This window comes from Pectinophora gossypiella, chromosome 10 (genome assembly GCF_024362695.1).
Source record: "Pectinophora gossypiella chromosome 10, ilPecGoss1.1, whole genome shotgun sequence".
NCBI lineage: Eukaryota > Metazoa > Arthropoda > Insecta > Lepidoptera > Gelechiidae > Pectinophora > Pectinophora gossypiella.
The window spans coordinates 7,346,668-7,362,760 of record NC_065413.1 but is presented as its reverse complement, the minus strand read 5'-3'; the positions used below and the strand labels follow the sequence as shown (position 1 = coordinate 7,362,760).

At 37.6% G+C, this 16,093-nt stretch overlaps 1 protein-coding gene across 6 annotated transcripts in view; it reads left to right on the top strand.

The window, feature by feature from the left end:
• The window catches only part of LOC126370476 (protein held out wings), a 69,111-nt gene that overhangs the window by 32,594 nt on the left and 20,424 nt on the right, over window positions 1-16,093 (top strand). For all 6 annotated transcript variants that reach the window (XR_007566876.1, XM_050015349.1, XM_050015352.1 and 3 more), the window contains exon 2: window positions 3,069-3,202. Coding sequence is in view for 5 of the 6 variants with exons in the window: in XM_050015349.1 (XP_049871306.1) it covers window positions 3,069-3,202 (134 nt within the window). In the remaining variant the exon portion in view is untranslated. The remainder of the gene's footprint in view (window positions 1-3,068; window positions 3,203-16,093) is intronic.

The following is a 16,093-nucleotide window of genomic DNA, read 5'->3' as shown; positions in this document are numbered from 1 at the left end:
CATTTCTATTGCTAGATTCGTAGGTGGTCTCGGCGCTCGCGACGGCATTTGACATTTGTCACTCACTGACACACAACTCGCTTGCTCTCCTATTATAGTGAATGCATCTTCCTACGCTAGCGACCAAACATTATTATGTTACAGCGCTTTCAATAATTTACGGTCCATTTTGAATTTTATTGCCACGAAATAGAGACATTATTCATCTGTGTCAACCAAAAATGGAGTTGCAAGGCTGAAATTACCTGCGCGGAGTGGTTGAGATTGCGGTTATAGTAACTTGAGTAAACAGTAAAATTAAACCTTGTTACCTACTAAAATAACTCCGTCTGTGAGTATAATTATTGCGGCTTACAGCTCGCTCATGGACAATGTGATTGACCTAGACTAAAAAATAAATCACAAAATATAGATGTTGATGCTGCTTAAATTAAAGATTTATACGATCCCAAACTTGTATTATATAGATGTGTCAAAAATAAATTATTTGTAGCACATTATCGTTTTTGCTTAATTACTTAAAAAACCTCGTTTGCATTTATATAATTTGTTTTTTTTTTTTAGTGTAACTTAAACCTAAGTTGGGTCGTAGGGACATATTATTAAATACCCTATAAAGTCTTAAAGTAAACTCGTATGGCATATTTGCGGTTTAAAATAAGGAAAAGCAAGCAAAGATTCTGTTCTCTGCGTGGCGCTGTCTGATGAAGTTGGACCATGCCTTAATATAATTTATATTTTCCTCGCATAAGGTCTGTGACTCCATTCGAGGCGTTGCGCAAGTGACCTCAGAGGCGACACATCTCTTGAACCAGTTCACGTCAAAAACGAATACATTAATCAAGCTTCACACCCGTCGGACGCTCAGAACGTCAAACAGACAGCCCCAAACATCACCTTCATCGTCAAAATGCTGCCTCTATTATGTACCGCCTTTGTTTTTGTTTAGAACTCTCATTTGCCCACAAAACAGCCCGCATTGTTCAGATGTCCATTACAAGTGTTTCGACACTCGTCAAAGTCACTTGTGACATGTTTTCAAAGATTTTTTTAAATACTTTGCTCTTCATTTGACCCTCGCGACTATCGGGCGTCTTAGGTTGTCTAATTGATAAAGGCTGAAGGTCTTTGTAATATCTCAACCATAGCTATAGAAAGACTTATATAGGTCTAAAGAAGAAGCACGTTAATTGATGTTGAACAAGGTCAGTATAACAAGGAAAATGACAATAATGGAAATGAATGCAATAGACATCTGCTCCCCACGCGATATCAGAATTATACAGCACTTAAAGTAACTGGCAACGAAGGATGTTTTCAAGAAAAAAACTTTCACCTCGATATTGCGAATTTCAATCTTAGCCCACTTACGAAAACTTCCTAAAGAGTGTGCCATCAATATGCAGGAGAAGGTAGCAATTAAGTACATAATCCGTCGGCTACAGCGTCGCGGGCCCCGCGCGGGTTAACGGCTTGTTTACTCACTCCACCCTATATGGCGTGAAAGCTCCTCAGCATTGTCGCCAGTCCCCGCTGGACTCGCTCGTCCGGACGCGTGCGTACGCGCGTTTGATGTCGTGAGAGATTAACAAATTGAAGGAATCGATATGTCCGTTGCGTTTGCACAAAGTGTGCGAAGAAGGGCTTTGACATATCACTCTCTACTATGTATTTCATCGTAAATACACAGCAACTTTACCATTGGCTTCATCTCTCACTACGTCATTATCAGCAATGATGTTAGAAAATTTGAGACTACATTTATTTAAACAATAGAACAGACAATTTACACTGAAGTTACAAACGTAGACGCAGTTGTTGGTACTCACGTCAAGATCCGACACATTTTTTATACAAATCGCAAAAGCATATGGTCGTCGAATTGCGCACGCCGGAACTTAGCCGGTGAGTCATAGCAGTTTTATCTGGATAAGAAAGATAAAAATAAGACCCTATGTTTGCATAATGACTCCTTCCTTGAAGGGGAAGTCACAAGCTTTCACGTGTGCTAATAGTTATGTCGGTCAGAGGGCAACGTTCAGGAAAACTTAGTCACACCAATAAAATATTATGATCAGTGATGTACCGGGCAGTAAAAATGCGCAAATTTTATGTAATAAGCGCTTTATTACCTAACCTTAGGTAAATAAGATCAGAGTACCAGAAAGAACAATTTGAAAAAGAAAAGCAGCTAGTGTCTTGCCTATTAAAGAGTTTTTACAATGGGAACATTCCCAGTTTACGAAGATGCCCGGGAACGGGAGGTCAATGATATTCAACGGTTAAAGTAATTGATATACTTAGAAAAATGTTTTTATTAACAATTTTTGTTTTGTTTATTTTCATCAACGCGATTGTAACATTTACCCGTCGGTTATGAATCATATCAACGGCACTTACGCACAACTTTGTAAAGATGATGATCTTCAGGCATTCGATCACTGCTATCGAAAATAAATCTATTGCATCAGCCCTACTGGGAGGCCAGTAGATGACATGCGTCATATCATTAGAGGTGCAGTTGTGATCTATCGATAATGGCTGTCAAATGATGTCATATTCAATCTTCAAGTACTGCTGTAGCCTTCAGTTATGGCGCGCAGATCAATATAACTGAATTAAAGTGCTCTAGCCACAATTAGCTAATCGTATTTGCAACTAAGTGGATTTAGAAACTAATTCAGCTACTATACCTATATGTGTCAATTCCAGATACTACTGTTTGAAATTATTTTTAAATACATAATTAAGAATCGCTGTTATAATTAACATACCAATACTGCGAAACACTGCTGATACAAGGTACCTAAACGTCATATACCTAATTATAACTTCCCAATAATATTATCGTTCACTAATGAAATCTTCCAAAAGGCTATTAAATAACGTCAGCAGACATAAAAAAATTTTTCAACGACACGTTAAGTTTTATCTTTGCTGGTAAATGTCTGGGCGGTCTTCTAAAATTATCGCGGCAAATATGACAGTTTCAATTCTATCTGCATAATTTATGAGAGCAGATGTTTAAGCCACGATACCTAATAATATTTTCATTTCTTTCTTTACAGAAATTGCAAAAGTGCGAGCCAGTTTATTCCAAATCAATGGCGTCAAAAAGGAACCACTTATTCTACCAGAGCCCGAAGGGATGGTCACCACACTCACAGAAAAAGTATACGTGCCAGTCAAAGAACATCCAGACGTAAGTACTCAATGCTATCCCGATTTAAAATTACCTTTTATCAATACACCATCATCGTGTTATTCCCAATAACCAGATTCAGTTTGTAAACAGTGTCGCTTTGCAGTATATTACATTAGCGTAGTGTGAATTCTTGTACGTATTTCGTATCCGTTATGACATTTATTTCTAGATTTCTAATAAAAATCGTTCACATTTCGTTGGCGAGCTTCCGCATGTTCCAAATCAATCAGTGGTCGCACACGTTCCGAGAAAGTTCAATTAAAACTGTGTCGCTTAACTTAACGGCTTAGCAGAAACAATCTGAGACTTCGTATAGTATTTGTCTTATTTCCGTTATTGAGAATCGCGTTTCCAATTAGATCTTTGTTATAGTACTTTGTAAAATGAATCAACAAAGGTGTACAATAAAATAATCTCCTTACTAGTTAAGCTGTTGATAATCAACAGACTTTGAGCGGTGTGATCAGAGTACCATAAAATAAAGTTACATACAACTTTGTAGGAAACTGGTAAGGTAAGTTTTATACAAATTCATTTTGATTCATGATGAAAAGTTGAACGATTATTCAACTTTTACGATTGAACAATAGTATAATTTCACTCCTGTCTTTTCTGAGAACTGAGTGAGAAAGATAACTTGTAAAATATCAAAGCCTAGTGTTAGTCACAGAAATAGAAAGACAAGGCAGGCAGCCTGCTACATTTGGTGGCTTATGTCAGGGCTATCTCCTCTTTGGAGTGGCTCGACCCTCAATGATAGCGTCCATTCAAACAGTCAAGTCTCATTTGCAAATGATCACGTTCTTACATCCCTTTTTAGGATCAAGTTCAACGTCCTCATGATTCATTTAATAATATTGAGTAATATTTCTTTACGGTTGTGCCAAGTTATTTCAAAGCCGATGAAAATGATGGACGTACTAGATGTCTGTTCGTATATTTGGCTTGGCATATACATCTATTATACTGTACAAGTAATAGAAATAGAACCCAGTTGTATCAGAGTTATCGGTTTTTATAATGCATGTAGTATTTGGCAACGGAGTCAATGAACTTATGATACTAGTTGGGTTATAAAGTGTTTGAAAGAAGCATTATAATTCCTTGATCAGATTTTTCATCTCGTAGTTCTCATGTCATTAAGAAATTGACGTCATTGCTTGTAGCAATTACTTCGTGATGAACATTGCTTACTTTGTCTTCTAAGTAAAGGGCTATGTTTGTTTTCAATGCGACCTCAAACGACTGTTTAGAGACCAATTAACATTATTCAGATGTATCTTGTCTTATTAGTGACGATTGTTGGCGCCGCTCACGCGCCTAGGTCTCGCCATATAAGGCTTGCTTTGTATTACGTCGGCAGCTTATGCTATTTTATGATTCACTTTAATTAATTTTGCGGTTATATAACCAGAAGGATGGAAATTAGAATTTGTATTAGTGATAAAATGAAAATGGAAGATTATGGTTCAGTTTTGTATCGTATGACTATAATTTCCAAGCATATTCAAAAAAACTTTAATACTAACGATTGATACGAGTATGTCAGTTTCGCGACCGTTGATAATTTCATCACAGTCCCCTCTACTACATAACTAACGTATTTTCACTTTAAAAAAAACAGCTAAAGCACGTGCAAGGAAAGTCTTTTACAATTCAAGTAACAGAATACATGTAAGAATAGAACAGGCTGCGGCTTTTCCATTCTCGATATATCCACAGCATCGCTACGTATTTAGCTATCGACGTTTGTAACTAATCACGTCCTACATAATGAATATTCATATTAGCTTGCCATGACAGGATTTCCCTCGCATAGATCATCTGGATAATTGTCAGAAACCCAACAATGTGGACGTAAATCTCAAGATAAATTGAACGCTGAATGATATTGATTGTCGATCAAAAGAGCCGTTCCGAGACATCGGTCACGTATGAACCGATGGAAAACGCTCCTAACGATGTGAATGTCGTGAAGTGAGTCGGTACTGAGACGCTATTTGTTTTTATATTTGCTAAAGAATTTCAATGGTGATTGAAAATAATGGAAGTACTCTGCATTCCATAGATGGTTCCAAGTGGATTCCAGTAATCTACTTTAGGGTTTTCAATCGTATGTTATTAAGGTCCTACTTTGAGTAGGTAAATGATTGTGAGAGGCTATAAATATTGAAATTTTAAGGGTTAGGTAATATTACTAAGGAAAAATGAAAATTGCAGAAGAGTATAGATGAAACTAGTAAAGTTTTGAGATTTAGATAGGTACGCCTGGAAACTGGAATGCGAACAGTTTCTTCAGGATTTTATTCGCTCACAAAAACTGCCGTAAAGTAAACGGTAACTATTCTCAAAATAGAGCCAGCAGTATGTGAATCGTATGTCGAACGTAGCGGAAACAATGGTTTCCAGGATTCCGTAGTCAGGTAGTAAAGCAACCGATCATTCGAATATCTGTGAACCCGAACTTGTTACAGCAACATTATTTAAGATAGTGATTAAAGTTTGCTGCAAGCCTGCAATGATAAACGTATTTTCAAAAACTGCTTATCTTACGCTGCATACTTTATGTACAATAGCAAAGTTAAAAAATAATACAAAAGTATTAAATTACATACTTTATAAACTCGAGTAAATCGACTATGCACTACGTCTAAATCAATCATGATAAAGGTATTTTCATTGTTAATTGTGCTATTAATTTATAAAGCCATGTAATTTTAATGCAATTTTCCTATTTAATAAGATGTCTATCATCGGCGTGCGGTTTTCCTTTAACTATTTTAGAAAAAAGAACTGCTCCTAACACGGAAGGCTGTTGATTCCGCATTAGTAATGCTGCAACGATATGCGCGGCGCTGCGCTTGGAACTTGCGCACGCGCAATAGGGCGCTCAATGGGCGGTAACACATCGAAGCCCTGGGGTATTGCACCGCAGCTATCTGCGTTGACGAACTTTCTTTTTCGGTAATTAAGATCACGGCTGTTTCCTAGTGGGTCAGGTAAAAACCATGGATTTCCACTTACTACGATCCTGATACACATTGTTGCTTCTTCTACGCTTATCCTTGTTTAGAGTAGTTTTGACTTGATTGGCCTTTCTTTGATCCTGAATTTGATCGCGGTATGCTCCTCTAGACCTTCCTTCTCCGACTCTTGGTGCGGCGTCGTAACGCTTGCATGTGTTCCCACTCAATCATAACACAGACTTGATCTACGTGGTCCCAACCAGTTATCTAGTTCCACTGGTTCCCGAGTCACTTTACACAGATAGTGTTGCAACTAGGATATCGATAAAAATGTCAACTACAGTTCAGATTCCTTGCATTTGCATTCGTTTATTAGCTTGTCCGTTAAGTCCTTGGAAAATATCGTTTCTACCTGTCTTCGATTACAAACTTGTTTAAATACTGTAATCATTATAAAAGATGTTGTTTATAAAATACGTAATTTAAAGAGCGATATGAATACCTATTGATCACCGATCGCAAAGTATCGATGGTCTATGAGACGATTGCGTTTCATTCCACGGATTCTCTTGTATCATATTTCGTTCTGAGATAATAAATGTCACGATCTCAGTGCGTCGAGTTAGCTGTCGCGGGCCTCGGCTGGCATCCACGTCTCCTTATAGGGGCGGCGACGTTATTAAATCCGACCATATCGGCGGGGTCCGTTACGGCGACTTTTTGCTGGACATCTTGAGATACTGTCTTGTGCTATGCTATAAAATATTCTTAATGGAATCCGCGGTGGCTACTACACCGTACGTCAAATTATTGTGTGCCGTTTGACGCTGTAATTGTAGCTTTTGCTTTACAAAGACTACTGGAAATTCGAAATGAAATTATCTGCTAGAATATTTCTTAACACATAGCTTCTGTTACATTTGTGTCTATTATTAGTATTATTATAGTTATATTTTAAGTACGTTTTCTGTTCATGACACCCACTCGTGGTGTCCAAACGTTAATTGTACAGCGAGAATGACTAAGAAACTTAACGTTTCACGTTTATTGTTAATTCGTTTAGTCATGTATTTGGTTAAAATGAGCTATAATAATGGCTTTTATGTATAAGTAAAATTGAAATACAACCAGAGAGAGGAATTGTTTTAGCAAAACAAGGCGAGCTTGCAGTGTGTGCTTTATCATTCGTGAAAGCAAACACCAGTAAAAGCCGGCGAATGTGTTTCGAAGAGTAAACAGACCAATTCTAGTACATCGTTCCTTTAGCAATACACGGATAAACATAGATGTGTATCGCTGGTGAAATCTGTGCGGTATCTACTGGAAATCAGTCGTCGGAAATTAGAAAAGACATCTAGAAATCTTTCGATTTAGAACGTCCAAATTACCTAGCATAATATTATGTAGTTTGTTTATTAATCGCTTTGAGAACTATTTCGCTTTCTAAAAAGCCGCAGTCGAAGCCATGTGCATGCGCTTGTCTTATAATGGTCTTTCAATGTCTCAGTTTAATGACTATATGTCGGTACTTAATGGCTAAGCTGGAAATTTAGATTGTCCATTGACCGTATTCCGGGCCTAAATTGCGATTGGTACAGAAACATTTCTAAACGAGCCTGCGAGACAAATTGAAACATTTACGAGTCACAAGTCTGGTTATTCCGTGCTCGCTTCAATGTGTAAGTTAGGGCGTGATAAATTAAAATAGCCCTATCAAAACAGATTATTTATCCCATGAATGATTTCCATGTTGAATACATCAGGGTGCAGCTTGTCTGTTGGGTACATTAGTGGCCATAGTCACGCACTGTGGTGACAGGCTGCGTATTTACATTAACTAGGTGCCGTACTGCGGAGAAACCGGTTGTAGTAAGCGCCTACATTTATTTGCTTTTTTACTACCTAATGCTTATTGGGAATGTGCGACCGGACAATTCTCAAGTCTAATTCGCGGTTTTAGAATACACTTAAATTTTGTTGCTTCGTTAATAGGTTTTAAGTGGTTACGGCCTAATTTGGCTTGTCGATTTGGAAATATCAACAGAGTCATGTTTGTTGCGACCATGGTCGTACGTCAACTGACTCCTTCAACCACTGAATGTTTTAGTTTTATGTTCCTGTTATTTTGATGTGTCAAAAAGCGGTAAATTATTGCCTTGAAAGCTTTGATAGCCACTTAAATTGATTAAACGTAGGACGTTTCAGCGACTGGCGTCGAGGAAAACTGCTTTAGATACGTACGTACCTACACGATATAGGTAGTAGAACGTATCACGTCTATTTACAATTTCCTTCTAAACACATTAGAATACTACGGGACCAGGACAATCGTAGTTTTCATTAATGAAGAATGAAATTCAACACCGCGAAGACACGATGCATCGAAAGTTGTTTTAGTCTTGTGACCAGATTCTATGAAACCGCTGCGTGCGTGGGCGCCGTCCACATGTTTATCTCACATTGTATTTAATGAACTTTTCTTACAGCAGTTTGTTCTTATATTAAGCCATAACTTGCGCAGTAAACGCGTGTAGGTGTGCCTAATTTCCGTTCCATATATCAAACACATCGTAAAGCTGTGTCGATGCACTGAAATTCTATTTTGATAAGACATTCGTCTTTGAAAAATGTTCGTGAGCGTGTTTTTATTTTTTTTTAACGTAAATCTGTTCTTATATCTTTTTCAATGAGCATGAACTTTCTGAATCATTGTTTATGGCATTTCTTAGAGAAATTGTAGATAAATAGCGATAAGAATAAAAAAAAATGTCCATCTTTAACATGTTAGCCGTACCCTAGCTGAACGAAACCATAATCAAAACTTGGAGTAAATACTTACTCACCCAATCAATTTACCTTTTATGATAGATATGTTATACCTACTTACAGATTTTTTCAATATCAAAAATATAGGATAATGGCCTCGATTCCAGCAGATAGCTCCTAATTTTATTTTAAGTTACCTATGATTACCCGTCCCTTTCCTTTTCGGCGGCTAAGAAAATGACAGGTATAACTTAAAATAAAATTAGATAGTGTGTACTGGAATCAGCACCTTTAACAAACTTAAATATCATAAATATTTAAGCAAGTACATGGCGTTTATGTCACTGTAGTGAATTCATTACCTATTTATGTTTTTTTATATTGTATTTGTGAGCAAAACCTCATAAGCCTGTGAAAAGTGTAAGAAGAGTGTGAAACTTACGTTTTGAATACAAAAGAGTCGCAATTAGATAGGTAGGTACGGTAACGAGCCTTAAAATGTATACACTTTGGTACCATGTCACATTAAGTTTTTTGACAAATTGAACTGTAAGTCTTACTAAATGTCAAATATGTTAGTGCGCCGGAGTTCTAAAGTGGGTAGGTACATTATATTGCTCATGACTGTACCTACCTACGTCTATGTCCGTTTTCATATGTACAATTTGAACATTATTTCGAACATTATTTGTACACAAACAAACCCGTAGTTGGGTACTCTTCGCTACGTTCTTAGAGTTCTTCATAATACCGATATCCCAAGTGGAAATGTAAGTAAAGTACGTACTATGTATGTGGGTCGACCATCTGTTCGGAACATTACATTCCTGGCCAGTGAGCTAAGTGTAAGTGGAGTGATAATGCAGGGTAATGAGGTCGATCGGATTGGTCGTGCCTGTAGGCAGGCGGGTAGGTCGTAGGTCGCGGCGTGCTTAGGATCAGTAGCTGCTATATTAACTGGAGTAGGTATCGTATACTAGATATTCCACCAGATAGGTGTGTCTATCTACTACTTGTGACGGGTATTCATTCGTACATGCACTTGGGATGACGTAGTGGAGTAGTTGATCAAAGCGAGGTCGCAATTTTGTGTCACTGATATTAAATTCCTAAGAGGAATTATATTCTACCATGTGTAGAGAGTTTGCCTATCGCCCTTAGGTTATAGAAAATCCATCATGTTGCTGCATATAACACTAGTCCCTTTTTACACATCCCGGACACTCCATACAATGTTAAGTGCGAGCAAGACAGACAGACCGCATGCTTCCCCTTACTCCATTTAAGACTAAAGTAAAACCCAGAGGGGATGAGGTCGACACCCTATATGAATTGGTGCGGGGTGGAGTTACCGTTTTATTTCTGTAGGTATTAATAATAATACGGCCTCCGTGGTCCAGTGGTTGAGCGTTGGGCTCACGATCCAGAGGTCCTGGGTTCGATTCCCGGTGGGGACATATCACGAAAATTACTTTGTGGTCCCTAGTTTGGTTAGGACATTACAGGCTGATCACCTGATTGTCTGAAAGTAAGACGATCCGTGCTTCGGAAGGCACGTTAAGCCGTTGGTCCCGGTTACTACTTACTGATGTAAGTACGTAGTCGTTATATGAGTCATGTCAGGGGCCTTTGGCGGCTCAAGAGTAATCCTGACACCAGGGTTGATAAGGTTGGTAATTCACCTCACAACCCACACAATAGAAGAAGATGAATAATAATACCATAGAAACCATAATACCATATACACAATAAGTTTTATTCTATGTTTTTTACGACATGTCCGAGATGATACTAAGCAGCTGAACGCAATATAAAATAGTGTCTTAGCTGTATATAATTTTCGCTTGGAATATTCTCAATATTCACCTCTTGTGTATAATTAAATTCACTTCTTACGAAGTTGAATCAGGCTAGAGGTAATTATGATTATGTGTCATACGTACAAAAATAATAGCCTGTGCTAAGGCAAGCAAGAACAGGCAAATGAGCAAAAAGCAAATTATACAGGATTCATCTCGTGTGAATAATACTTAACTAGTTTACGTTATGAATACTGTTTACTATGACATTACACCATAATCTTTCCGACTTCTAGTGAATAAAGTTATTTATTATTCCCGTCGAGTTTATAAGAAAATTCAATAAATTACACATCGTTATTGGTTCATAAATATAAATTCGTGACTAATTCCGAAGCTAAGTTCATAATGAAGTGGATGATTTATTGAAATCAATAATGTATTGTTAAGGTACAGTACTTTATTGTTTGCGGCTAATTCACTGCTTTGTGTACACTGATCGGTTTATCAGACTACCATTATGGCGCGAGCTTTATTGGGGTTATTCTCATGTACACCTTGATCATTACTAGGTATTACAAAGTGCGTGCCACTTTACAAGTTTCCTTATCCTTTTCCATCAATTAATCTGTTATAAGTTATAAATCATTTCGATCGATAAATATTTTACAAATCTTTCTCAGAATCTATCAGTACCTGTTATTTACCTTTCTAAAATTACTTATACGACGTTAGACATCTTATTTTACAGCGGAATAGCTTCTAGAATTTAAAGGAACAGGAGTAAACCATATTTGTTAAGTAAACACGCTACTACGGCGTAAATACCAAAGCTGCAACAACTTAATCTTACCCTCAGGCAACAAAGGTATCGCACGTCGTGACCAATATAACGACAATTACTGACGAATTAACCCATCAATCTATTGCATTATGTACCTACCTACACCCACCTGCAGTTACTAATGGTTGGCAATCAGTAGCGGTCATAGTTCATACGATTCCTACTCAATTTTGTAACGACGACAAAAATATTGCATTTGAATATCGAATTGATACGTGTCATTTATACTCATATTACTTCTAGATTTGAAAAATAGGCATTGCTTTTGTCGTTCTCATGTTTCTTTTATGTCAGTTTTTTTATTTGAACCTTGTGATCGTTTCGCAGAATAGCGATATAAATATGTCGTTAAGGTATTTGAAAAAGTATCTCAAGTTTGTTGTTACCCAAAAGATTCCACGTTCAAATCGTGAAGGGATTGCGAATCTCAAAATAATTCGGCGATCCAACGAAATCAAAACAACGCGCAAGTGCATCGCATTCGTTTTCATAAAGACGAGAATAAACCAAAAAAACAAAAGAGCTTTTAAGGCGGATCGCTAACAATCGCGGTGCGTTCGATACAGGCAACCGCATGAAATAACAACAATTTAGCGAAACGCCGACGACGATGCTTGTTAATTTTAAGCCACTGTCTATGTATAAGCGTTGGCGATTTCAAAACAAGTGTAGGTACATATACGTAAATGTTACCGAAAACAAGTCGTAAAACACACTAAGAAAGAGCAAGTCTAATCAAAAATTACGGACCATCATTCAGAACACCATGTTGTTTCGTAAATTTTATCACTCGAATACGTTTTAGTGTACTGTATTATATTCTTGGCATGCTTCCGTCCATATAACCTGTTTACCACTGTTCTTATTTACCAACTGGTTCAGAACGAACGACCTATCCGCGGTCTTCTACTTTATGACTGGCATCATTGTTTACGACTGTCCTGTCACACTGTGTTACTGAAGATAATCCATTATGCAAAATAGGTTGGCAATGGTCGAAAACTAAGTCAGAACATGAATTTCAACACAGTAGCACATGCCTATATTCCCAATGTCAGAGGAACATCCATCCATCCATCGCAGGATGAAATATCCACGCTTCACCGAGCTTTCTGTTAGACCAACGTGATAGGAACAGTATCACCTATCGAGGTCGAGCCAACTGTGTTAGTAAAAATTGCACTTAACATAAATTAATACTACTCATTGGTGCAAGTCCGGTACTTGCCAGGGTCGAATCAGCGTTTCCTGTTTAGGAAGCAAGCCAGTACCAAACCAAACACACAGGATCACCGTGTCTTATATTGCAACATAAATTTCGACATATAGATATTTTGTTCAGTCTCTGCCAATATTTCTTGTAGCGTTAGGGCATTGTATAGTTTAACACCTAGGTCTTATCACTCAGCATGTCAGTTCGAAGCTGTCATCGCTCTACAAGAATGAATTTGGCAGAATGCCACGGTGCGAACTCATTGATGAATCGAGGATCTCTTTTGCAATCGTATTTGTTTCGTTGTTTCCGCTTCGCTCATGAAAAGAGTCTCAACATTACCATTTTTGTGGCTGTATGCTACACTTTGGTTGCGGTACCAGCTATCATTAGGGTACAAAACCACTGCCAATTACGGATTGCAAAACTGCACATTTCTAGTGAATGCGGTGAAATGCTGTTGTGATTCTATTAGGGGGCAATGTCACTGTAATCTAACTAAAATGATGCGTTGTGAACATTACATCAATACTTCTAAAGTTATCACAATAAAAGAGTTTCGCTTTTTACTTGTTATTGTCATACCTAGTAGTAATTATTAATATAAGTGACATAATATTGAATCAATTTACAAACTGTAACGTGCGTGCATGTGCACGTTTTACATGCCGTGTAATTCGTCACAATTCATAATTATAATACCCGTAATTTGATTAGGTAATTGCTATTATAGGATAAGTAATTATAATTTTATAGATTGAAACTTAATATGTTGTTTAGATCACCACCGTACCTACATTTTATTGCATTGTTGCCGTAATAATAGACAGACTAATAATTAGAAGGAGTAGGCACTTTTTCTAAACTCAAAGAAATGTTTTACTAATGACTTTGAAGGTATCTGATCACTGAGCCTACATGAAATTTCTGCTATGATAATCATCTGGTCTGTCAATTTTATTCAATGTTCATGTTAGGTACCTACCTATCTAATTGGCCACGGTAAGCCAACGAGAATTGATTTCCATATTTACCTGATAAATACCTGCCTACGATTTACATTAATGCCTTTAATCGTGCGGCATCATAGCGCGTTCTGGGTTGGTGCAGGGCGGCGCGCGTGCGCTGCCGCGGGCTGGTATGCGATTGGTCAATGTTTATCTATTAGATGCGCCTGCGGCGTTCCCAGACTAGCATTGTTTACATCCACCTATTTGATTTCCTCGTTTTATCGCTATCTGACAAATTAATAGGTGCGTTTTTGCAAACGGTAACCGTAGGTACCTATCAGGTAACTGGCCTATCAGTGGTTTGTTCTCGCTTGTAACTGGATGTTCTAAATGCATCGCCACGCCTACTTGCGGTATATCATGTTATCTTAAACCCGATTCTCCATTACAGATTAAATCTTAACCCTTTCCTGTTCTTCTTGATGAGTTCATACCGTTCAGGGCACGCCAACATGTTTTGAACTGGCATGCATGTTCGAATTATGAAAACATTTCGAATTACAAATAAATAACCGATATCGCCAATGATAATAAACATCACACAGTAATCGGTTTTAAAATCCGGATTTTACTTTCATGTGTTTCTAAAAATATTCGGGTTATAAATTTTTGAGACTACAGCGTAGACTAACCCAGTGAGCCCTGTACCTTTCGTCACGTGCCTTTGGCGGCCCGAATCCCCCCTAATTCCACTTGAATTATGAAGCTAGGAAGCAGATTGTTTTAAAATTGAGGACATTGGGGCGACAACTATTGCTTCATTATCATTGTAGACTTGGAACAGGGATTCACTTTTGACACAAAATATATATTTCTCGCCAGTTCGTATGTTCCATAGATGTCCATGTAATAGACACCGATATCTCTGCCCATACTCCATTTAATACAAAGTTTCATAGGTACTTAATTTCATAAAGTTATTATCTGTAGGAAGAAAATGTTGTAAAATATTATTCCTACAAGCCATGAGGCAAAAGAACCTATTAAATCATTTTGTACCTATAGTGACAATTACGTAAGTATATAAAAGACAACGAAACATTCAGAATTTACTTTCTTGTAGAAACATCACGCTTCAAAGGTACACCGTCAAGCTCAATTTACATGAGACGTTTTTCACAACTGCAAAATCGGTACCTACAAGATTTATATATTTACAAATAATTCCGAACACATGAGGTTTTATTCTGGTAATTATGCACTAATGACTTTTGCCACGAAAATATTGCCAACGAGGGGGAAAATGCATAATGTGAAAAATAAAAAATGCTACGGGCGCGGCGCCAACTAGCGCGACGCGACGTATTTCAACATGCCGACGTCCGGTGGCCAACCCTCACAATTGGGAAATCATTGTTTGTCACTACCCATTGGAAGATAATTCCAAGAATTTTAAGTTCCATAATACCTAATTATATCGTCGCAAAAGATTCTTAAAACCTTAATACCGTTGTAGTGTCGTATTCTACAAAGTACTCACCTTACGTTTTAGATACGTCCTGATTTCTTGTACTTCTGCATTTTGGTTTCTCCTCATTATTAACTTATAAAAAGTTGATTTTAATCAAAAGCTTAGAAACTTTATTACCTTAATAATTTTATTTACTGTATTAATTTCACGCCACCAACCCTTCTCACCTGACACTACACTAGACATTTCGCAAGGCCATTTGTGTTTTGTCTTATTTTACTTTCTCCATCTTTACGAACATGTTAATAAATGCAATGTTTTACGACTAAACCATCCAGAATAGTTATTATGAGAGTTGTTTGTCATGTAAAGGAAGTCTTCTCACGCGGGCTATTTTGTGGCCAACCACTAAGGCGAGACGGCCCTCTGCTGTTAAAATTATGATCATTTCACCATAACTTCTAACATTTTATGTTGTTTGAACCACGATCACACAAACGAAGCGAGATTTTTTCGTTTGTACCGACCACGACGCGGATTTACATATTCATAGCAGCTAACAATAAGCTCCACTAAGCGAAGTAGTATAATTTATCATTCAATCGACATATGAATCAGCATGCCAAAATCTGATCCATTTGTTCTCGTAGTGAATTAGTGGTTGTCATCTAGCCGTCACAGCTGGTGGAGCGCGACAGATAGAGCCACGCCGTCCGGAGCTTGTTAAAGGCGCCTATTTCCGCGTCTAGTATTTCTCAACTGTCACAAATGAATCTCAATCGCCGATAAGACAAACAGAACCGTGCCTTGAAAAGTCTTGTGGCAACTCCACCTTACATACAAAACCTTTGAAACATATTGTCATTGACATTGTATTCT